This window comes from Engystomops pustulosus, chromosome 2, assembly GCF_040894005.1.
Source record: "Engystomops pustulosus chromosome 2, aEngPut4.maternal, whole genome shotgun sequence".
Taxonomy (NCBI): Eukaryota; Metazoa; Chordata; class Amphibia; order Anura; family Leptodactylidae; genus Engystomops; species Engystomops pustulosus.
Genome location: NC_092412.1, coordinates 265,466,676 through 265,493,685, shown reverse-complemented (window position 1 = coordinate 265,493,685; position 27,010 = coordinate 265,466,676). Strand labels below are relative to the sequence as shown.

The window sequence follows — 27,010 nt, the reverse complement described above, 5'->3', positions numbered from 1 at the left end:
CATAGACTGTAAGCTCTTGTGTCACCCCCTCATCCTCATAGACTGTAAGCTCTTGTGTCACCCCCTCATCCTCATAGACTGTAAGCTCTTGTGTCCCCCCCTCTTCCTCATAGACTGTAAGCTCTTGTCCCCCCCTCATCCTCATAGACTGTAAGCTCTTGTGTCCCCCCCTCTTCCTCATAGACTGTAAGCTCTTGTCTCCCCCTCATCCTCACAGACTGTAAGCTCTTGTGTGTCCCCCCTTATCCTCATAGACTGTAAGCTCTTGTGTCCCCCCCTCTTCCTCATAGACTGTAAGCTCTTGTCTCCCCCTCATCCTCACAGACTGTAAGCTCTTGTGTGTCCCCCCCTCATCCTCATAGACTGTAAGCTCTTGTGTCCCCCCTCATCCTCATAGACTGTAAGCTCTTGTGTCACCACCTCATCCCCATAGACTGTAAGCTCTTGTGTCCCCCCTCCTCCTCATAGACTGTAAGCTCTTGTGTCCCCCCTCCTCCTCATAGACTGTAAGCTCTTGTGTCACCCCCTCATCCTCATAGACTGTAATCTCTTGTGTCCCCCTCATCCTCATAGACTGTAAGCTTTTGTGTCACCCCCTCATCCTCATAGACTGTAAGCTCTTGTGTCACCCCTCATCCTCATAGACTGTAAGCTCTTGTGTCCCCCCTCCTCCTCATAGACTGTAAGCTCTTGTGTCCCCCCTCATCCTCAAAGACTGTAAGCTCTTGTGTAACCCCCTCATCCTCATAGACTGTAAGCTCTTGTGTCACCCCCTCATCCTCATAGACTGTAAGCTCTTGTGTCCCGCTCATCCTCATAGACTGTAAGCTCTTGTGTCCCCCCTCATCCTCATAGACTGTAAGCTCTTGTGTCCTCCCCCTCTTCCTCATAGACTGTAAGCTCTTGTGTCACCCCCTCATCCTCATAGACTGTAAGCTCTTGTGTCACCCTCATCCTCATAGACTGTAAGCTCTTGTGTCACCCCCTCATCCTCATAGACTGTAAGCTCTTGTGTGTCCCCCCTTATCCTCATAGACTGTAAGCTCTTGTGTCCCCCCTCATCCTCATAGACTGTAAGCTCTTGTGTCTCCCCTCATCCTCATATACTGTAAGCTCTTGTGTCTCCCCTCATCCTCATAGACTGTAAGCTCTTGTGTCCCCCCCTTATCCTCATAGACTGTAAGCTCTTGTGTCACCCCTCCTCCTCATAGACTGTAAGCTCTTGTGTGTCCCCCTTATCCTCATAGACTGTAGGCTCTTGTGTCTCCCCTCATCCTCATAGACTGTAAGCTCTTGTGTCACCACCTCATCCCCATAGACTGTAAGCTCTTGTGTCACCACCTCATCCCCATAGACTGTAAGCTCTTGTGTCACCCCTCCTCCTCATAGACTTTAAGCACTTGTGTCAACCCTCATCCTCATAGACTGTACGCTCTTGTGTCACCCCCTCATCCTCATAGACTGTAAGCTCTTGTGTGTCCCCCCTTATCCTCATAGACTGTAGGCTCTTGTGTCTCCCCTCATCCTCATAGACTGTAAGCTCTTGTGTCCCTCCTCATCCTCATAGACTGTAAGCTCTTGTGTCACCCCCTCATCCTCATAGACTGTAAGCTCTTGTGTCACCCCCTCATCCTCATAGACTGTAAGCTCTTGTGTCCTCCCTCATCCTCATAGACTGTAAGCTCTTGTGTCTCTCCTCATCCTCATAGACTGTAAGCTCTTGTGTCACCCCCTCATCCTCATAGACTGTAAGCTCTTGTGTCTCCCCTCATCCTCATAGACTGTAAGCTCTTGTGTCACCCCCTCATCCTCATAGACTGTAAGCTCTTGTGTCCCCCTCATCCTCATAGACTGTAAGCTATCCCTCATCCTTGCTGTCTCTACTTCTTCCACCTTTCTGGTAGATCCCTCATCCTTGTCTTACTCTACTTCTTCCACCTTTCTGGTAGATCCATCATCCTTGTCTTGCTCTACTTCTTCCACCTTTCTGGTAGATCCCTCATCCTTGTCTTGCTCTACTTCTTCTACCTTTCGGGTAGATCCCTCATCCTTGTCTTACTCTACTTCTTCCACCTTTCTGGTAGATCCATCATCCTTGTCTTGCTCTACTTCTTCCACCTTTCTGGTAGATCCCTCATCCTTGTCTTGCTCTACTTCTTCTACCTTTCGGGTAGATCCCTCATCCTTGTCTTGCTCTACTTCTTCCACTTTCTGGTAGATCCCTCATCCTTGTCTTGCTCTACTTCCTCCACCTTTCTGGTAGATCGCTCATCCTTGTCTTGCTCTACTTCGTCCACCTTTCTGATAGATCCCTCATCCTTGTCTTGCTCTACTTCCTCCACCTTTCTGTCAGATCTCTCATCCTTGTCTTGCTCTACTTCCTCCACCTTTCTGGTTGATCCCTCATCCTTGTCTTGCTCTACTTCCTCCACCTTTCTAGTAGATCCCTCATCCTTGTCTTGCTCTACTTCCTCCACCTTTCTGGTAGATCCCTCATCCTTGTCTTGCTCTACTTCTTCCACCTTTCTGGTAGATCCCTCATCCTTGTCTTGCTCTACTTCATCCACCTTTCTGTCAGATCTCTCATCCTTGTCTTGCTCTACTTCTTCCACCTTTCTGGTAGATCCCTCATCCTTGTCTTGCTCTACTTCTTCTACCTTTCTGGTAGATCCCTCATCCTTGTCTTGCTCTACTTTTTCCACCTTTCTGGTAGATCTCTCATCCTTGTCTTGCTTTACTTCATCCACCTTTCTGGTAGGTCCCTCATCCTTGTCTTGCTCTACTTCCTCCACCTTTCTGGTAGGTCCCTCATCCTTGTCTTGCTCTACTTTTTCCACCTTTCTGGTAGATCCCTCATCCTTGTCTTGTTCTACTTCCTCCACCCTTCTGGTAGATCCCTCATCCTTGTCTTGCTCTACTTCCTCCACCTTTCTAGTAGATCCCTCATCCTTGTCTTGCTCTACTTCCTCCACCTTTCTGGTAGATCCCTCATCCTTGTCTTGCTCTACTTCTTCCACCTTTCTGGTAGATCCCTCATCCTTGTCTTGCTCTACTTCTTCCCCCTTTCTGGTAGATCCCTCATCCTTGTCTTTCTCTACTTCTTCCACTTTCTGGTAGATCCCTCATCCTTGTTGTCTCTACTTCGTCCACCTTTCTGGTAGATCCCTCATCCTTGCCTTGCTCTACTTCCTCCACCTGTCTGGTAGAACCCGCATCCTTCTCCTACTCTACTTCTTCCACCTTTCTGGTAGGTCCCTCATCCTTGTCTTGCTCTACTTCTTCCACCTTTCTGGTAGATTTCTCATCCTTGTCTTGCTCTACTTCTTCCACCTTTCTGTCAGATCCCTCATCCTTGTCTTGCTCTACTTCTTCCACCTTTCTGGTAGATCCCTCATCCTTGTCTTGCTCTACTTCTTCTACCTTTCTGGTAGATCCCTCACCCTTGTCTTGCTCTACTTCCTCCACCTTTCTGGTAGATCCCTCATCCTTGTCTTGCTCTACTTCTTCCACCTTTCTGTCAGATCTCTCATCCTTGTCTTGCTCTACTTCATCCACCTTTCTGTCAGATCCCTCATCCTTGTCTTGCTCTACTTCTTCCACCTTTCTGGTAGATCTCTCATCCTTGTCTTGCTCTACTTCCTCCACCTTTCTGGTAGGTCCCTCATCCTTGTCTTGCTCTACTTCTTCCACCTTTCTGGTAGATCCCTCATCCTTGTCTTGCTCTACTTCCTCCACCTTTCTGGTAGATCCCTCGTCCTTGTCTTGTTCTACTTCCTCCACCCTTCTGGTAGATCCCTCATCCTTGTCTTGCTCTACTTCCTCCACCTTTCTGGTAGATCAATCATCTTTGTCTTGCTCTACTTCCTCCACCTTTCTGGTAGATCCCACATCCTTGTCTCGTTCTACTTCCTCCAATTCTCTGGTAGATTCATCATCCTTGTCTTGCTCTACTTCTTCCACCTTTCTGGTGGATCCCACATCTTCGTCTTTCTCTACTTCTTCCACTTTTCTGGTAGATCCATCATCCTTGTCTTGCTCTACTTCTTCCCCCTTTCTGGTAGATCCCTCATCCTTGTCTTGCTCTACTTCTTCCACCTTTCTGTCAGATTTCTCATCCTTGTCTTGCTCTACTTCCTCCACCTTTCTGGTAGGTCCCTCATCCTTGTCTTGCTCTACTTTTTCCACCTTTCTGGTAGGTCCCTCATCCTTGTCTTGCTCTACTTCCTCCACCTTTCTAGTAGATCCCTCATCCTTGTCTTGTTCTACTTCCTCCACCTTTCTGGTAGATCCCTCATCCTTGTCTTGCTCTACTTCCTCCACCTTTCTAGTAGATCCCTCATCCTTGTCTTGCTCTACTTCCTCCACCTTTCTGGTAGATCCCTCATCCTTGTCTTGCTCTACTTCCTCCACCTTTCTGGTAGATCCCTCATCCTTGTCTTGCTCTACTTCCTCCACCTTTCTGGTAGATCCATCATCCTTGTCTTGCTCTACTTCATCCACCTTTCTGTCAGATCCCTCATCCTTGTCTTGCTCTACTTCTTCCACCTTTCTGTCAGATCTCTCATCCTTGTCTTGCTCTACTTCCTCCACCTTTCTGGTAGATCCATTATCCTTGTCTTGCTCTACTTCTTCTACCTTTCTGGTAGGTCCCTCATCCTTGTCTTGCTCTACTTCCTCCACCTTTCTAGTAGATCCCTCATCCTTGTCTTGCTCTACTTCTTCCACCTTTCTGGTAGATCCCTCATCTTTGTCTTGCTCTACTTCTTCCACCTTTCTGGTAGGTCCCTCATCCTTGTCTTGCTCTACTTCCTCCACCTTTCTGGTAGATCCCTCATCCTTGTCTTGCTCTACTTCCTCCACCTTTCTAGTAGATCCCTCATCCTTGTCTTGCTCTACTTCCTCCACCTTTCTGGTAGATCCCTCATCCTTGTCTTGCTCTGCTTCCTCCACCTTTCTGGTAGATCCCTCATCCTTGTCTTGCTCTACTCCTTCCACTTTCTGGTAGGACATTTATCCTTGCCCTGCTCTACTCCTTCCACTTTCTGGTAGGACATTTATCCTTGCCTGGCTCTACTTCTTCCACCTTTCTGGTAGATCCCTCATCCTTGTCTTGCTCTACTTCCTCCACCTTTCTGATATATCCCTCATCCTTGCCCTGCTCTACTCCTTCCACTTTCTGGTAGGACATTTATCCTTGCCTGGCTCTACTTCTTCTACTTTCAGGAAGGACCCCGATCCTTTCCTTGATCTACGTCTCCCATCTTTCTGGTAGGACCTTCATTCCTGCTCTACTCCAGGTCTCTGATGTCCCATTCTAGGGTTATTCAGTATCAGTCCTTGGCTATGACATATCATTTGGGTAGGACCCACATCTATGCTACTTTTACATCCGATTTATACTCCGCCAGTATAATCTTTGCACTGCAATGTGCCCCAACATTTGGCATTGTCCCCCTTATGATGGTTATGGATGGTGACTTCTGCCTCAGGGGCCCTCTGTATGTAGAAGCCTTGAAGCATTATGCGGTGTCTACGGAGAAAGTCCCTCTAGTCAGGACACTGTGAGGTGGTGGAGTCTTGGTGTATGAGGAGGGCTGGGGTAATGAGTCCCAGAGCCGGTGCAGATCTGCGCTGGAGGCTACGGCTGCGCCAATTACTTCAGCCGCGTCCTGTGCGCTCTGCAGGGGTTTTTTATAAATCTCTACCTCGTAAATAACTTGTTAATGTGCCTTACGTGAGACCTGTCCAGCAGGTGCGGGGTTAAACCAATAAACTTAACAATCGAGTATGTGTGAAATGAGTCCGTGGAGAGCGCAGAGACCGCCGCCCGGGACCCCCGAGCCCACCCCCCATCCTGACCGCAGAGCCTTTTATAGCGACTTAAAACTCACATGCATTAAACTTTATGGGGCATCTCCGAGTGAAAACGCAAACACAATATTTTGGGAGCAAGCAAATTGGCGAGGAGGGGGCCCCTGAGGGGGGAGGGGTAATAAAAGGGGCACAAGCGCCAGGGAGACAGCCAGGCAAAGAGGAAAAGCGGTGGACAGATATTACTGGAGAGACTCACCTCGTAATACTGAGGAACATCCTTCACTTTCTTCATTTTTGGGTTTCCAAGTTCATGAACCTTAAAAAAAACAAATATTACAGAAAATAATCTATAATATCTATCTATCTATCTCCTCTCTATCTATCTATCTATCTATCTATCTATCTATCTATCTATCTATCTATCTCCTATCTATCTATCTATCTCCTATCTATCTATCTCCTATCTATCTATCTATCTCCTATCTATCTATCTATCTATCTCCTATCTACCTATCTCCTATCTATCTATCTATCTATCTCCTATCTATCTATCTATCTATCTCCTATCTATCCCCTATCTATCTCCTATCTATCTCCTATCTATCTATCTCCTATCTATCTATCTATCTATCTATCTCCTATCTATCTCCTATCTATCTATCTATCTCCTATCTATCTATCTATCTCCTATCTATCTATCTATCTATCTATCTATCTATCTATCTATCTCCTATCTACCTATCTCCTATCTATCTATCTATCTCCTATCTATCTATCTATCTATCTCCTATCTATCCCCTATCTATCTCCTATCTATCTCCTATCTATCTATCTCCTATCTATCTATCTATCTCCTATCTATCTATCTATCTATCCCCTATCTATCTCCTATCTATCTATCTATCTCCTATCTATCTATCTATCTATCTATCTATCTCCTATCTATCTATCTATCTATCTCCTATCTACCTATCTCCTATCTATCTATCTATCTATCTATCTCTCTCCTATCTATCTATCTATCTATCTATCTCCTATCTATCTATCTATCTATCCCCTATCTATCTCCTATCTATCTATCTATCTATCTATCTATCTCCTATCTATCTATCTATCTATCTATCTATCTCCTATCTATCTATCTATCTATCTCCTATCTACCTATCTCCTATCTATCTATCTATCTATCTCCTATCTATCTATCTATCTATCTATCTCCTATCTATCTATCTATCTATCCCCTATCTATCTCCTATCTATCTATCTATCTATCTATCTCCTATCTATCTATCTATCTATCTATCTCCTATCTATCCCCTATCTATCTCCTATCTATCTATCTATCTATCTCCTATCTATCTATCTATCTCCTATCTATCTATCTATCTCCTATCTATCTATCTATCTATCCCCTATCTATCTCCTATCTATCTATCTATCTATCTCCTATCTATCTATCTATCTATCTATCTATCTATCTCCTATCTATCTATCTCCTATCTATCTATCTATCTCCTATCTATCTCCTATCTATCTATCTCCTATCTATCTATCTATCTATCTCCTATCTATCTATCTATCTCCTATCTATCTATCTATCTATCCCCTATCTATCTCCTATCTATCTATCTATCTATCTCCTATCTATCTATCTATCTATCTATCTCCTATCTATCTATCTATCTATCTCCTATCTACCTATCTCCTATCTATCTATCTATCTATCTATCTCCTATCTATCTATCTATCTATCCCCTATCTATCTCCTATCTATCTATCTATCTATCTATCTCCTATCTATCTATCTATCTATCTCCTATCTATCTATCTCTCTCCTATCTATCTATCTCCTATCTATCTATCTATCTATACATCTATCTCCTATCTATCTATCTCCTATCTATCTATCTATCTCCTAGGCTTCGGATGAGGCCGAAACGTAGCAACTTGGGAATAAAAACCACTTGATTTTTCCCACAATATTGGAGTGCCGCCTTATTTTTCTATTTGCATTGACTGTGGGCTCTATCTATCTATCTCCTATCTATCTCCTATCTATCTATCCCCTATCTATCTCCTATCTATCTATCTATCTATCTCTCTATCTATCTCCTATCTATCTCCTATCTATCTATCCCCTATCTATCTCCTATCTATCTATCCCCTATCTATCTCCTATCTATCTATCTATCTATCTATCTATCTATCTATCTATCTCCTATCTATCTCCTATCTATCTATCTCCTATCTATCTCCTATCTATCTATCCCCTATCTATCTCCTATCTATCTATCTATCTATCTCCTATCTATCTCCTATCTATCTATCTATCTATCATCTCTCTATCTATCTCCTATCTATCTATCTATCTATCTCATGTCTATCTGTCTATCTCCTATCTATCTCCTATCTATCTCCTATCTATCTCCTATCTATCTCCTATCTATCTATCCCCTATCTATCTCCTATCTATCTATCTCATGTCTATCTATCTATCCCCTATCTATCTCCTATCTATCTCCTATCTATCTATCTATCTCCTATCTATCTCCTATCTATCTATCTATCTATCTATCATCTCTCTATCTATCTCCTATCTATCTCCTATCTATCTATCTCCTATCTATCTCCTATCTATCTATCTCCTATCTATCTCCTATCTATCTCCTATCTATCTATCTATCTATCCCCTATCTATCTCCTATCTATCTGTCTATCTATCTATCTCCTATCTATCTATCTATCTATCTATCTATCTATCTATCCATCTCCCATCTATCTATCTATCTATCTATCTCCTATCTATCTCCTATCTATCTCCTATCTATCTGTCTATCTATCTCCTATCTATCTATCTATCTATCTATCTCCTATCTATCTATCTATCTATCTATCTACTATCTATCTATCTCCTATCTATCTCCTATCTATCTATCTATCTATCTATCCATCTCCCATCTATCTATCTATCTATCTATCTATCTATCTATCTCCTATCTATCTGCCTATCTATTTATCTCCTATCTATGTATTTATCTATCTCCTATCTATCTATCTATCTATCTATCTATCTATCTATCTATCCCCTATCTCCTATCTATCTATCTATCCCCTATCTATCTCCTATCTATCTATCTATCTGTCTATCTATCTATCTCCTATCTATCTATCTATCTATCTATCTCCTATCTATCTATCTATCTCCTATCTATCTATCTATCCCCTATCTATCTCCTATCTATCTATCTATCTATCTCCTATCTATCTATCTACCTATCTATCTATCTCATATCTATCTATCTATCTCCTATCTATCTATCTATCTATCTATCTCCTATCTATCACCTATCTATCTATCTATCTATCTATCTATCTATCTCCTATCTATCTATCTATCTATCTCCTATCTATCTATCTATCTATCTCCTATCTATCTATCTATCTATCTATCTCCTATCTATCTCCTATCTATCTCCTATCTCCTCTCTATCTATCTATCTCTCTATCTATCTATCTCCTATCTATCTATCTATCTATCTATCTCCTATCTATCTCCTATCTATCTCCTATCTATCTATCTATCTATCTCCTATCTATCTCTCTATCTATCTATCTCCTATCTATCTCCTATCTATCTCCTATCTCCTCTCTATCTATCTATCTCTCTATCTATCTATCTCCTATCTATCTATCTATCTATCTATCTCCTATCTATCTCCTATCTATCTCCTATCTCCTCTCTATCTATCTATCTATCTATCTATCTATCTATCCCCTATCTCCTATCTATCTATCTATCTATCATCTCTCTATCTATCTATCTCCTATCTATCTCCTATCTATCTCCTATCTATCTCCTATCTCCTCTCTATCTATCTATCTCTCTATCTATCTATCTCCTATCTATCTATCTATCTCCTATCTATCTATCTGTCTATCTATCTCCTATCTATCTATCTATCTATCTCCTATCTATCTATCTATCTCCTATCTATCTCCTATCTATGTATCTATCATCTCTCTATCTATCTCCTATCTATCTATCCATCTATCTCATGTCTATCTATCTATCTCCTATCTATCTCCTATCTATCTCCTCTCTATCTCCTATCTATCTATCTATCTATCTATCTATCTATCTCTCTATCTATCTATCTCCTATCTATCTATCTGTCTATCTATCTCCTATCTATCTATCTATCTATCTCCTATCTATCTATCTATCTCCTATCTATCTCCTATCTATGTATCTATCATCTCTCTATCTATCTCCTATCTATCTATCCATCTATCTCATGTCTATCTGTCTATCTCCTATCTATCTCCTATCTATCTATCTATCTATCTATCTATCTATCTATCTCCTATCTATCTATCTCCTATCTCCTATCTATCTCCTATCTATCTATCTCCTATCTATCTATCTATCTCCTATCTATCTGTCTATCTATCTATCTATCTATCTCCTATCTATCTATCTATCTATCTCCTATCTATCTATCTCCTATCTATCTATCTCCTATCTATCTATCTCCTATCTATCTATCTCCTATCTATCTATCTCCTATCTATCTATCTATCTCCTATCTATCTATCTATCCATCTCCCATCTATCTATCTATCTATCTATCTCCTATCTATCTCCTATCTGTCTATCTATCTCCTATCTATCTATCTATCTATCTATCTATCTCCTATCTATCTCTCTATCTATCTCTCTATCTATCTCCTATCTATCTATCTATCTCCTATCTATCTATCTCCTATCTATCTCCTATCTATCTATCTGTCTATCTATCTCCTATCTATCTATCTCCTATCTATCTGTCTATCTATCTCCTATCTATCTATCTATCTATCTATCTCCTATCTATCTCCTGTCTATCTATCTATCTATCTCCTATCTATGTATCTATCATCTCTCTATCTCCTATCTATCTATCTATCTCCTATCTATCTATCTATCTATCTATCTCCTATCTATCTATCTCCTATCTATCTCCCATCTATCTATCTGTCTATCTATCTATCTACCTATCCCCTATCTATCTCCCATATATCTATCTATCTCCTATCTATCTATCTATCTCCTATCTATGTATCTATCATCTCTCTATCTATCTTCTATCTATCTATCTCATGTCTATCTGTCTATCTCCTATCTATCTCCTATCTATCTATCTCCTATCTATCTATCTATCTATCTCCTATCTATCTATCTCCTATCTATCTATCTATCTCATGTCTATCTGTCTATCTCCTATCTATCTCCTATCTATCTATCCATCTCCCATCTATCTATCTATCTCCTATCTATCTATCTATCTATCTATCTATCTATCTATCTATCTATCTCCTATCTATCTCCTATCTATCTGTCTATCTATCTCCTATCTATCTATCTATCCATCTCCTATCTATCTATCTATCTATCTCCTATCTATCTATCTCCTATCTATCTCCTATCTATCTATCCATCTCCCATCTATCTATCTATCTATCTCCTATCTATCTATCTCCTATCTATCTCCTATCTATCTATCCATCTCCCATCTATCTATCTATCTATCTCCTATCTATCTGCCTATCTATCTCCTATTTATCTCCTATCTATGTATTTATCTATCTATCTATCTATCTCCTATCTATCTCCTATCTATCTATCCCCTATCTATCTCCTATCTATCTATCTCCTATCTATCTATCTATCTATCTCCTATCTATCTATCTATCGATCTCCTATCTATCTATCTATCTATCTATCTCCTATCTATCTATCTATCTATCTATCTATCTATCTCCTATCTATCTATCTATCTATCTATCTATCTCCTATCTATCTATCTATCTCCTATCTATCTATCTACCTATCTCCTATCTATCTATCTATCTATCTATCTCCCATCTATCTATCTATCTATCTCCTATCTATCTATCTATCTATCTATCTCCTATCTATCTGTCTATCTATCTATCTATCTCCTATCTATCTATCTCCTATCTATCTGTCTATCTCCTATCTATCTATCTCCCATCTATCTATCTATCTATCTATCTATCTATCTATCTATCTCCTATCTATCTATCTCCCATCTATCTATCTATCTATCTATCTATCTCCTATCTATGTATCTATCATCTCTCTATCTCCTATCTATCTATCTATCTCCTATCTATCTATCTATCTCCTATCTATGTATCTATCATCTCTCTATCTATCTCATATCTATCTATCTATCTATCTCATGTCTATCTGTCTATCTCCTATCTATCTATCTCCTATCTATCTATCTATCTCCTATCTATCTATCTCCTATCTATCTATCTATCTATCTCATGTCTATCTGTCTATCTCCTATCTATCTCCTATCTATCTATCTATCTCCTATCTATCTATCTATCTATCTGTCTATCCCCTATCTATCTCCTATCTATCTATCTATCATCTCTCTATCTATCTATCATCTCTCTATCTATCTATCTATCTCATGTCTATCTGTCTATCTCCTATCTATCTCCTATCTATCTATCTATCTATCTCCTATCTATCTCCTATCTACCTCCTATCTATCTCCTATCTATCTCCTATCTGTCTATCTCCTATCTATCTATCTCCTATCTATCTCCTATCTATCTATCTATCTATCTATCTCCTATCTATCTCCTATCTATCTATCTCCTATCTATCTCCTATCTATCTATCTATCTATCTCCTATCTATCTCCTATCTATCTATCTATCTATCTATCTATCTATCTCCTATCTATCTATCTATCTATCTATCTATCTCCTATCTATCTATCTATCTATCCATCTATCTCCTATCTATCTATCTATCCATCTATCTCCTATCTATCTATCTATCTCCTATCTATCTATCTATCTATCCATCTCCTATCTATCTATCTATCTATCCATCTATCTCCTATCTATCTATCTCCTATCTATCTATCTCCTATCTATCCATCTCCTATCTATCCATCTCCTATCTATCCATCTCCTATCTATCTATCCATCTATCTCCTATCTATCCATCTATCTCCTATCTATCTATCTCCTATCTATCTATCTATCTATCTATCTCCTATCTATCTCATATATATCTATCTATCTATCTATCTCCTATCTATCTATCTCCTATCTATCTATCTCCTATCTATCTCTCTATCTCTCTCATATCTCTCTATCTCTCTATCTATCTCTCATCTATGTCTCTATCTCTCTTTAGTGTGACCTGCTGCCTGGCTGGCAGTGTGTATAGAGTACCTACCTGCTCCAGGACCTTGTCCCATGACACGAGGCTGAAGAGCCGTCGTTGGGGGAGGCGCACGGCCTGTGACAGGGCTCTGGTGTGGACTTCATCTTCTTCTTGATTTTCTACCACAAGAGCGATGTTCACCTTCCAAGAATCCTGGAATAATAACAAAATCAACAGAAACATTCATCATCATGAGAAATCTACAGAGGTTTAACATTTCCCCCGCCCCCCCCAATAACAAAAAAAACTTGAATCTTAAGTCAGAGCTGCACAGTCCTCTCTATCCCCTCCCTACAGTCACAGCTGCACAGTCCTCTCTATCCCTTCCCTATAGTCACAGCTGCAAAGTCCTCTCCATCGCCTCCCTACAGTCACAGCTGCACAGTCCCCTCTATCCCCTCCCTACAGTCACAGCTGCACAGTCCTCTCTATCCCCTCCCTACAGTCACAGCTGCACAGTCTTCTCTATCCCCTCCCTACAGTCACAGCTGCACAGTCCCCTCTATCCCCTCCCTACAGTCACAGCTGCACAGTCCCCTCTATCCCCTCCCTACAGTCACAGCTGCACAGTCCTCTCTATCCCCTCCCTACAGTCACAGCTGCACAGTCCTCTCTAGTCCCTCCCTGGTCACAGCTGCACAATCCTCTCTATCCCCTCCCTACAGTCACAGCTGCACAGTCCTCTCTAGTCCCTCCCTACAGTCACATCTGCATAGTCCTCTCTATCCCTTCCCTACAGTCACATCTGCATAGTCCTCTCTATCCCTTCCCTACAGTCACAGCTGCACAGTCCTCTCTATCCCCTCTACAGTCACAGCTGCACAGTCCTCTCTATCGCCTCCCTACAGTCACAGCTGCATAGTCCCCTCTATCCCCTCCCTACAGTCACAGCTGCACAGTCCTCTCTATCCCCTCCCTACAGTCACAGCTGCACAGTCCTCTCTATCCCCTCCCTACAGTCACAGCTGCACAGTCCCCTCTATCCCCTCCCTACAGTCACAGCTGCACAGTCCCCTCTATCCCCTCCCTACAGTCACAGCTGCACAGTCCTCTCTATCCCCTCCCTACAGTCACAGCTGCACAGTCCTCTCTAGTCCCTCCCTGGTCACAGCTGCACAATCCTCTCTATCCCCTCCCTACAGTCACAGCTGCACAGTCCTCTCTAGTCCCTCCCTACAGTCACATCTGCATAGTCCTCTCTATCCCTTCCCTACAGTCACATCTGCATAGTCCTCTCTATCCCTTCCCTACAGTCACAGCTGCACAGTCCTCTCTATCCCCTCTACAGTCACAGCTGCACAGTCCTCTCTATCGCCTCCCTACAGTCACAGCTGCATAGTCCCCTCTATCCCCTCCCTACAGTCACAGCTGCACAGTCCTCTCTATCCCCTCCCTACAGTCACAGCTGCATAGTACTCTCTAGTCCCTCCCTAGTCACAGCTGCACAGTCCTCTCTATCCCCTACCTACAGTCACAGCTGTACAGTCCTCTCTAGTCCCTCCCTACAGCCATATGTGTGCAGTCTTCTCTAGTCCCTCACTACAGTCACAGCTGCACAGTCCTCTGTAGTCCCTCCCTACAGTCACAACTGCACAGTCTTCTCTAGTCCCTCCCAACAGTCACAGCTGCACAGTCTTCTCTATCCCCTCCCTACAGTCACAGCTGCACAATCCTCTCTAGTCCATCCCTACAGTCATAGCTGCACAGTCTTCTCTAGTCCCCCCTGTTACAGTCACAGCTGCAAATCCTCTTCATCCCTTCTCTACTGTCGCAGCTGCGCAGACCTCTCTAGTCCCGCTCTACAGTCACAGTTGAACAGTCCTCTCTATCCCCTCCCTGCAGTCACAGCTGCAAAGCCCTCTCTATCCCCTCCCTGCAGTCCCAGCTGAAAAGTCCACTTTATTACCTTTCTACAGTCACAGCTGCACAGTCCTCTCTATCCCCTCCCTACAGTAACAGTTGCACAGTACTCTCTAGTCCCTCCCTAAAGTCACAGCTTCACAGTCCTCTGTAGTCCCTCTCTACACTCACAGCTGCACAGTCCCCTCTAGTCCCTCTCTAACGTCACAGCTGCATAGTCCTCTCTAGCCCTCCCTACAGTCACAACTGTGCAGTCCTCTCTAGTCCCTCCCTACAGTAAAATCTGCACATTCATCTCTATCCCCTCCCTACAGTCACAGCTGCAAAGTCCTCTCTAGTCCCTCTCTACAGTCAGTTTCACAGTCCTCTCTAGTCCCTCTCTACAGTCACAGCTGCACAGCCCTTGTTAACCCTTCTCTACAGTCACAGCTGCACAATCCTCTCTAGTCCCTCTCTACAGTCACAGCTGCACAATCCTCTCTAGTCCCTATCTACAGTCACAGCTGCACTGTCCTCTCTATCCCATCCCTACAGTAACAGCTGCATAGTCCTCTCTGTCCCTTCCCTACAGTGACAGCTTTACAGTCCTCTCTAGTCCCTCCCTACAGTAACAGCTGTGCAGTCCTCTCTAGTTCCTCCCTAAAGGTACAGCTGCACAGTCCTCTCTAGTCCCTCCTTACAGTCACAGCTGCACAGTCCTCTCTATCCCCTTCCTACAGTAACAGCTGTGCAGTCCTCTCTAGTTCCTCCCTAAAGGTACAGCTGCACAGTCCTCCCTAGTCCCTCCTTACAGTCACAGCTGCACAGTCCTCTCTATCCCCTTCCTACAGTAACAGCTGCACAGTCCTCTCTAGTCCCTCCTTGCAGTCACAGCTGCAAATCCTCTTCATCCCTTCTCTACAGTCACAGCTGCACAGTCTTCTCTAGTCCCTCTCTACAGTCACAGCTGTACAGTCCTCTTTATCCCCTCATTACAGTCACAGCTGCACAGTCCTCTCTATCGCCTCCCTACAGTCACATCTGCAAAGTCCACTCTAGTCCCTCTGTACAGTCACAACTGCACAGTACTCTCTAGTCCCTCTTTACAATCACAGCTGCACAGTCCTCTTCATCCCCTCTCTACAGTCACAGCTGCACAGTCCTCTCTAGTACCTCCCTACAGTCACAGCTGCACAGTCCTCTCTAATCCCTCCCTGCAGTCACAGATGCACAGTCCTCTCTAATCCCTCCCTACAGTCACAGCTGCACAATCCTCTCCATCCCTTATCTAGTCACAGCCTCACAGTCCTCTCTATGCCCTATCTACAATCACAGTTGTACAGTCCTCTCTAGTCCTCTAGTCCTCTTTATCCCTTCTCTACATTCACAGCTGTACAGTCCTCTCTAGTCCCTCTCTACAGTCACAGCTGCACAGTCCTCTCTATCACCTCCCTACAGTCATAGCTGCACAATCCTCACTAGTCCCTCTCTACAGTCACAACTGCAGAGTCCTCTCTAGTCCCTCCCAATAGTCACAGCTGCACAGTCCTCTCTATCCCATCCCTACAGTCACAGCTGCACAGTCCTCTCTAGTCCCTCCCAATAGTCACAGCTGCAGAGTCCTCACTATCCCTTCTCTACAGTCACAATTGCACAGTCCTCTCTATCCCCTCCCTACAGTCACAGCTGCACAGTCCTCTCTATCCCATCCCTACAGCCATAGCAGAACTGTAGATAAACTGTGAAATTGTATCAAACTCTTAAAGATGACTACATAAAATTTTAAGTACAAGAGAATGTGTTCCTTTTAATGCTGGCCATATTTAGAAACATGTTATTTAAGATATTTGTAACAGTGCAGGAAATTTTATAGCTAGTTTACACCAAAAAGACTCAAGTATTGGTCCCAGACGTCAGAGCATTTCCCATAACCTCCAAAATGTTTCCTTATCACAACTTGTCCTAAAATCCACCGAAGAACAGATGAAGAATTATCATCAAAAGGAAAGAGAAGAAGGAATACTTGTGGATAATCCGGCAAAGATTATATTCTATATGTTCTATAAGTCTTGACTGAGGAAGACTATGTTGTCTGTGAGAAGGTAGGTGACCTCCATGAAGGTAGGTGAGTGAGACTTCCGGTGGTTTGAGACGGTTAGATGCTATCTTCTACCGGTCTAATGGAGGCAAGAAGGGCAGTGGACACTTTGGTTTATGTTCTCTTGAAGAACAAGAAGAACTCGATCCAAAGGACAGATCTCTTTAGAGGTGGTTCTACCAAGAACCTATCCATTACTTCTGGAGACTTTCTTGAAATTCTTTGGCACAGTAAAGAACTTTCCTTCTTACACTAACAAGCAAAACAGAACAATGTTTTGGGCTTTAGATTTCTCACTATCCACTACAGCTTTGCATGAGAAGCTGCCATTGTTTCGTAGACAATCATCTTGGCCAAACATCAGACCAAGTTTCCTTCCGGAGGGCGGCTGCAGTTGTCCTCGTGGAGGTGAAGGACCACATCGTACATGGACATGTGGATCCAATCTGCCAATACTGATAGATGGTCCTAGGACTCCAAGCCTTGGTACTGACCACTGGCCACCAGCCCATGAAGGTCCTGAGGAGGCCATCACTTTCTGATTCGCGCCCGGTTCCTCCCATCTCCAGCGCCTGGACAGAAATAGATGTCTGCGCCGTTCTCTGAAGAACTTATTATTTCTTCTACAATTTGTAACTTGGCAGGAACTCTACGGAGCTTCAAGGAGCCAATAAAACTGAAAATCCTGATTTCATCATCTTTTCCCCTAATGCCGCGTGCCCACCGTGCCAAGTGCTGAGATCATCCCACTCTCACATTTGTTTCCAAATCATCTGCGCGGGGCGGGGGTCTCTGCTGCGCTCCTCGGGTTTTTATTCTGTGATTTACTGAGTCCACATAAAACTCAAAGGAGAAGAAAGAAGAAAGAAGAAGAAGACGTCTTGATGGATGAGTCTCCTCTTTGGTGAGAAATGTTGAAGTGGGAGCAGAAGACGTCTCCTCTCAGCCAAAAGCAGCGCTCACTAATGAAACCGAAATCCTCCCCGCGCCCCGAGTGTCCTGTCAGCATAAAGGGCTACTCCACCAGATCGCTGAGGGTCTACACCAGGCATAAGGACCCTACCTGATCCCAATAACCAGCAGAACCCCTGTATGAGGACACCCCCATCCTGCCCCTATATAACCTCTCCCCATACATATAACACCACACTGTGCCCCTATATAACCTCTACACATACATATAACACCACACTGTGCCCCTATATAACTTCTACCCATACATATAACACCACACTGTGCCCCTATATAACCTCTACCCATACATATAACACCACACTGTGCCCCTATATAACCTCTACCCATACATATAACACCACACTGTGCCCCTATATAACCTCTCCCCATACATACAACACCACACCATGCCCCTATATAACCTCTAGTCATACATATAACACCACACTGTGCCCCTATATAACCTCTACCCATACATATAACACCACACCGTGCCCCTATATAACCTCTCCCCATACATATAACACCACACTGTGCCCCTATATAACCTCTACCCATACATATAACACCACACTGTGCCCCTATATAACCTCTACCCATACATATAACACCACACTGTGCCCCTATATAACCTCTATCCATACATATAACACCACACTGTGCCCCTATATAACCTCTATCCATACATATAACACCACACTGTGCCCCTATATAACCTCTACCCATACATATAACACCACACTGTGCCCCTATATAACCTCTACCCATACATATAACACCACACTGTGCCCCTATATAACCTCTACCCATACATATAACACCACACTGTGCCCCTATATAACCTCTACCCATACATATAACACCACACTGTGCCCCTATATAACCTCTATCCATATATATAACACCACACTGTGCCCCTATATAACCTCTATCCATAGATATAACACCACACTGTGCCCCTATATAACCTCTTCTAATACATATAACACCACACTGTGCCCCTATATAACCTCTCCCCATACATATAACACCACACTGTGCCCCTATATAACCTCTCCCCATACATATAACACCACACTGTGCCCCTATATAACCTCTACACATACATATAACACCACACTGTGCCCCTATATAACCTCTATCCATATATATAACACCACACTGTGCCCCTATATAACCTCTATCCATAGATATAACACCACACTGTGCCCCTATATAACCTCTACCCATACATATAACACCACACTGTGCCCCTATATAACCTCTACCCATACATATAACACCACACCGTGCCCCTATATAACCTCTCCCCATACATATAACACCACACTGTGCCCCTATATAACCTCTACCCATACATATAACACAACACTGTGCCCCTATATAACCTCTAGTCATACATATAACACCACACTGTGCCCCTATATAGCTTGTCTCCATACATATAACACCATACTGTGCCCCTATATAACCTCTTCCCATACATATAACACCACACTGTGCCTCTATATAACCTCTCCCCATACATATAAAACCACACCATGCCCCTATATAACCTCTACCCATACATATAACACCACACTGTGCCCCTATATAACCTCTTCCCATACATATAACACCACACCGTGCCCCTATATAACCTCTACCCATACATATAACACCACACTGTGCCCCTATATAACCTCTTCCCATACATATAACACCACACTGTGCCCCTATATAACCTCTCCCCATACATATAAAACCACACCATGCCCCTATATAACCTCTACCCATACATATAACACCATACCGTGCCCCTATATAACCTCTACCCATACATATAACACCACACTGTGCCCCTATATAACCTCCATCCATACATATAACACCACACTGTGCCCCTATATAACCTCTCCCCATACATATAACACCACACTGTGCCCCTATATAACCTCTACCCATACATATAACACCACACTGTGCCCCTATATAACCTCTCCCCATACATATAACACCACACTGTGCCCCTATATAACCTCTACCCATACATATAACACCACACCGTGCCCCTATATAACCTCTTCCCATACATATAACACCACACTGTGCCCCTATATAACCTCTCCCCATACATATAACACCACACTGTGCCCCTATATAACCTCTCCCCATACATATAAAACCACACCATGCCCCTATATAACCTCTACCCATACATATAACACCACACCGTGCCCCTATATAACCTCTACCCATACATATAACACCACACTGTGCCCCTATATAACCTCCATCCATACATATAACACCACACTGTGCCCCTATATAACCTCTAGTCATACATATAACACCACACCGTGCCCCTATATAACCTCTACCCATACATATAACACCACACCATGCCCCTATATAACCTCTAGTCATACATATAACACCACACCGTGCCCCTATATAACCTCTACCCATACATATAACACCACACTGTGCCCCTATATAACCTCTACCCATACATATAACACCACACCATGCCCCTATATAACCTCTAGTCATACATATAACACCACACCATGCCCCTATATAACCTCTACCCATACATATAACACCACACTGTGCCCCTATATAACCTCTACCCATACATATAACACCACACTGTGCCCCTATATAACTTCTACCCATACATATAACACCACACTGTGCCCCTATATAACCTCTACCCATACATATAACACCACACTGTGCCCCTATATAACTTCTACCCATACATATAACACCACACTGTGCCCCTATATAACCTCTAGTCATACATATAACACCACACCGTGCCCCTATATAACCTCTACCCATACATATAACACCACACCATGCCCCTATATAACCTCTAGTCATACATATAACACCACACCGTGCCCCTATATAACCTCTACCCATACATATAACACCACACTGTGCCCCTATATAACCTCTACCCATACATATAACACCACACCATGCCCCTATATAACCTCTAGTCATACATATAACACCACACCATGCCCCTATATAACCTCTACCCATACATATAACACCACACTGTGCCCCTATATAACCTCTACCCATACATATAACACCACACTGTGCCCCTATATAACTTCTACCCATACATATAACACCACACTGTGCCCCTATATAACCTCTACCCATACATATAACACCACACTGTGCCCCTATATAACTTCTACCCATACATATAACACCACACTGTGCCCCTATATAACCTCTACCCATACATATAACACCACATTGTGCCCCTATATAGCTTGTCTCCATACATATAACACCACACTGTGCTCCTATATAACCTCTGCCCATACATACAACACCACACTGTGCCCCTATATAACCTCTATCCATACATATAACACCACATTGTGCCCCTATATAACCTCTATCCATATATATAACACCACACTGTGCCCCTATATAACCTCTATCCATAGATATAACACCACACTGTGCCCCTATATAACCTCTTCTAATACATATAACACCACACTGTGCCCCTATATAACCTCTCCCCATACATATAACACCACACTGTGCCCCTATATAACCTCTACCCATACATATAACACAACACTGTGCCCCTATATAACCTCTTCCCATACCTATAACACCACACTGTGCCCCTATATAACCTCTTCCCATACATATAACACCACACCGTGCCCCTATATAACCTCTACCCATACATATAACACCACACTGTGCCCCTATATAACCTCTACCCATACATATAACACCACACCGTGCCCCTATATAACCTCTACCCATACATATAACACCACACTGTGCCCCTATATAACTTCTACCCATACATATAACACCACACCATGCCCCTATATAATCTCTACCCATACATATAACACCACACCAAGCTTCTATATAACCTCTAGTCATACATATAACACCACACCGTGCCCCTATATAACCTCTACCCATACATATAACACCACACCATGCCCCTATATAACCTCTAGTCATACATATAACACCACACCGTGCCCCTATATAACCTCTACCCATACATATAACACCACACTGTGCCCCTATATAACCTCTACCCATACATATAACACCACACTGTGCCCCTATATAACCTCTCCCCATACATATAACACCACACTGTGCCCCTATATAACCTCTCCCCATACATATAACACCACACTGTGCCCCTATATAACCTCTACCCATACATATAACACCACACTGTGCCCCTATATAACTTCTACCCGTACATATAACACCACACTGTGCCCCTATATAACCTCTACCCATACATATAACACCACACTGTGCCCCTATATAACTTCTACCCATACATATAACACCACACTGTGCCCCTATATAACCTCTACCCATACATATAACACCACACTGTGCCCCTATATAGCTTGTCTCCATACATATAACACCACACTGTGCTCCTATATAACCTCTGCCCATACATATAACACCACACTGTGCCCCTATATAACCTCTACCCATACATATAACACCACACTGTGCCCCTATATAACCTCTACCCATACATATAACACCACACCGTGCCCCTATATAACCTCTACCCATACATATAACACCACACCGTGCCCCTATATAACCTCTACCCATACATATAACACCACACTGTGCCCCTATATAACCTCTACCCATACATATAACACCACACTGTGCCCCTATATAACTTCTACCCATACATATAACACCACACCATGCCCCTATATAATCTCTACCCATACATATAACACCACACCGTGCCCCTATATAACCTCTACCCATACATATAACACCACACCATGCCCCTATATAATCTCTACCCATAGATATAACACCACACCAAGCTTCTATATAACCTCTAGTCATACATATAACACCACACCGTGCCCCTATATAACCTCTACCCATACATATAACACCACACCATGCCCCTATATAACCTCTAGTCATACATATAACACCACACTGTGCCCCTATATAACTTCTACCCATACATATAACACCACACTGTGCCCCTATATAACCTCTACCCATACATATAACACCACACTGTGCCCCTATATAACCTCTACCCATACATATAACACCACACCGTGCCCCTATATAACCTCTACCCATACATATAACACCACACCAAGCTCCTATATAACCTCTACCCATACATATAACACCACACTGTGCCCCTATATAACTTCTACCCATACATATAACACCACACCATGCCCCTATATAACACCACACCATGCCCCTATATAATCTCTACCCATACATATAACACCACACCAAGCTTCTATATAACCTCTACCCATACATATAACACCACACTGTGCCCCTATATAACCTCTATCCATACATATAACACCATACTGTGCCCCTATATAACCTCTACCCATACATATAACACCACACTGTGCCCCTATATAGCTTGTCTCCATACATACAACACCACACTGTGCCCCTATATAACCTCTACCCATACATATAACACCACACTGTGCCCCTATATAAACTCTTCCAATACATAGAATATAACACCACACCGCGCTCCTGTATAACCTGTTCCCATACATAAAATATAACACCACACAGCACTCCTATATAATATGTTCCTATACATATAATATAACATCACACCAAGCTCCTATATAATATGTTCCTATACATATAATATAACATCACACCAAGCTCCTATATAACCTCTTCCCATACATATAACACCACACTGTTCAACATGTTCACATATATATAAAATCACACCATGCTCCTATACTACCTCTTCCATTATTATATAACCCCACACCATGCTCCTATACTACCTCTTCCATTAATATAACCCCACACTGTGCTTCTATACTATGTTTCCCCATACATATAACACCACACTGCGCTCCTATATAATATGTTCCCATGCATATAAAACCACACTGCGCTCCTATATAACCTCTTCCCATACATATAACACCACACGGCGCTCCTAAATAACCTCTTCCCATACATATAACACCACAAGGCGCTCCTAAATAACCTGTCCCCATACATATAATATAACACCACACCGTGCTCCTATATAACCTCTACCCATACATATAACACCACACTGTGCCCCTATATAACCTCTTCCCATACATATAACACCACACCGCGGTCCTATATAACCTGTCCCCATACATATAATATAACACCACACCGTGCTCCTATATAACCTGTTCCCAGACATACAATGGGGCTCATTTACTAAGGGTCCAAATCCCGCATTTTCGCCGGGTTTCCAGAATATTTCCGATTTGCGACGAATTGCCCCGGGTTTTTGGCGCACGTGATCGGATTGTGGTGCACCGGCGCCGACTTTCACGCAAAAGAAATCGGGGGGGCGTGTCCGTCAGAACACACAACGGATTCCGAAAAAACGCGGAATTTAAAAAATAATTTGTGTCGCAAGATCAGCACTTACATGCACCGGGACGAAGAAGGTGAACTCTGGCGGACCTCAGCGCAGCAGCGACACCTGGTGGACATCGGGCGCACGACCTTAGTGAATCGCCAGAAGACCCGAATCCTCGTGGGAGAACGCACCGCCGGATCGCGACAGCACCGGGGAAGTAAATGAGGCCCAGTGTGTCTGTATATTACATGTTCTCATACCGCGCTCTGGGAGCTCATGGTTTGCATTATGGGGTCACATGCTGGGGAGGGGGCGTCTCGGCCGCGGGGCTAGCACTTTATTACGGACGCTCCGATTATTCGGTGAGAATGATGTATTTAGTGCTTGAGTTATGCCTGACGAGGGGCTGCGCTGCCCCTGGACCACCACTGTGTGGCGCTGTCCTTCCATGCAATGTCCGCAGGGTCCGGGGACACACAATTATCCTGGTGTTGGGTGATGCCTCTATAAATGGGGTCTCGGAGGCGCAGAGGGGAGGGGACGCCTTCGATCAGGAGCCTCTGCTCAGACCCTTCAATACAATCATTGTGTTTCCATAGGAAGTTCTCCCAGCAGGACGCAGCTGTACACCGCCCGCCGCAACGCGGGGTTAACCCCTCATCCCCCGCAGCCACTGACAATACCTCCTACACATTGTCATCCTCAGATAGAACTATGATGCTCACAAATGGTAGTCACAGCCCCGCCCCCTGCTGATGACATCGCTGATATATTCACCAGACAGGAGATCAAAACACATTATATTCAGCCCTGCCCCCTGCCTGTATGTCCTGTGTGAGAGGTAGTCACAGCCCCGCCCCCTGCCTGTATGTCCTGTGTGAGAGGTAGTCACAGCCCCGCCCCCTGCCTGTATATCCTGTGTGATAGGTAGTCACAGCCCGCCCCCTGCCTGTATATCCTGTGTGAGAGGTAGTCACAGCCCCGCCCCCGCCTGTATATCCTGTGTGAGAGGTAGTCACAGCCCCGCCCCCGCCTGTATATCCTGTGTGAGAGGTAGTCACAGCCCCACCCCCTGCCTGTATACTGTGTGAGAGGTAGTCACAGCCCCGCCCCCTGCCTGTATATCCTGTGTGAGAGGTAGTCACAGCCCGCCCCCTGCCTGTATATCCTGTGTGAGAGGTAGTCACAGCCCCGCCCCCGCCTGTATATCCTGTGTGAGAGGTAGTCACAGCCCCGCCCCCTGCCTGTATATCCTGTGTGAGAGGTAGTCACAGCCCCGCCCCCGCCTGTATATCCTGTGTGAGAGGTAGTCACAGCCCCGCCCCCTCCCTGTATATCCTGTGTGATAGGTAGTCACAGCACCGCCCCCTGCCTGTATATCCTGTGTGAGGTAGTCCCAGCCCCGCCCCCTGCCTGTATATCCTGTGTGAGAGGTAGTCACAGCCCAGCCCCCTGCCTGTATATCCTGTGTGATGCCCCGCCCCCTGCCTGTATATCCTGTGTGAGAGGTAGTCACAGCCCCGTCCCCTGCCTGTATATCCTGTGTGAGAGGTAGTCACAGCACCGCCCCCTGCCTGTATATCCTGTGTGAGGTAGTCCTAGCCCCGCCCCCTGCCTGTATATCCTGTGTGAGAGGTAGTCACAGCCCAGCCCCCTGCCTGTATATCCTGTGTGATGCCCCGCCCCCTGCCTGTATATCCTGTGTGATGCCCCGCCCCCTGCCTGTATATCCTGTGTGATGCCCCGCCCCCTGCCTGTATATCCTGTGTGATGCCCCGCCCCCTGCCTGTATATCCTGTGTGAGAGGTAGTCACAGCCCCGCCCCCTGCCTGTATATCCTGTGTGAGAGGTAGTCACAGCCCCGCCCCACTGCCTGTATATCCGCCCATCGCCCTTACAAAGCCCAGCGCCCTTACAAAGCCCATCGCCCTTAAAAAGCCCATCGCCCTTAAAAAGCCCATAGCCCTTACACTGCAATAAGAGTAACACCGCCCATATGAACACAGCTATGACTTCCAAGCGGGTGCTGGACAATCATTGTGTCTTACTTGATGTGCAACATCTGGGCTTTCCCTTGAAAAAGGTTCTGGGTTGCTAGCCAATGACAGAGGCTGCTTAACACCAGGTGACTACAAACAATAAACATCAAACATGCACATTAAAATATAATAATTAACAAACACTTGACCCACATTTAGATACAGGCCACCTGTTCCATCTTGCTCACTCACACAGGGGATTGAATATATAAAGTTATTGAGCCCCTCTGACAGTGTGGTGACCCAGAGACCCCTGTGGTGTTGCTTGGGAGGGACTGGCCATCTCGCTCCTGTCCATTACTGCAGGACGGCTCGGTGCCTTTACGTGTAAAGCCCCTGTCATGCCGAGTGAGCTCTGTGGAACCTACTTACTGTATAGATATTAATGTTTATTGTCTGTAAATTAACATATTTTAATATGTATGTTCAATGTTGACTGTATGGCATCACTGGTAGTAAGCAGGCTGTATCATTGGCTGGCAGCCCAGAACCTTCTAGACGGAGAATCTCACAGCTTATAAAAAGGGGTTCTGCCCTGATTCTGGGTGTGGGTTTTAGTAGTGGGACAAGAAAGACAGTGGAGACCAAAGAGTAGCAGAACTGAAAGG

At 44.0% G+C, this 27,010-nt stretch overlaps 1 protein-coding gene across 6 annotated transcripts in view; it reads right to left on the bottom strand.

Annotated features, from left to right (window-relative positions):
• The window catches only part of LOC140119730 (sperm-associated antigen 17-like), a 214,173-nt gene that overhangs the window by 135,441 nt on the left and 51,722 nt on the right, over nt 1–27,010 (bottom strand). For all 6 annotated transcript variants that reach the window (XM_072139080.1, XM_072139081.1, XM_072139083.1 and 3 more), the window contains exons 2-3: nt 13,085–13,225; nt 6,071–6,130 (exon numbers count right to left, since the gene is read on the bottom strand). In XM_072139080.1, coding sequence (XP_071995181.1) covers nt 6,071–6,130; nt 13,085–13,225 — 201 coding nt within the window. The remainder of the gene's footprint in view (nt 1–6,070; nt 6,131–13,084; nt 13,226–27,010) is intronic.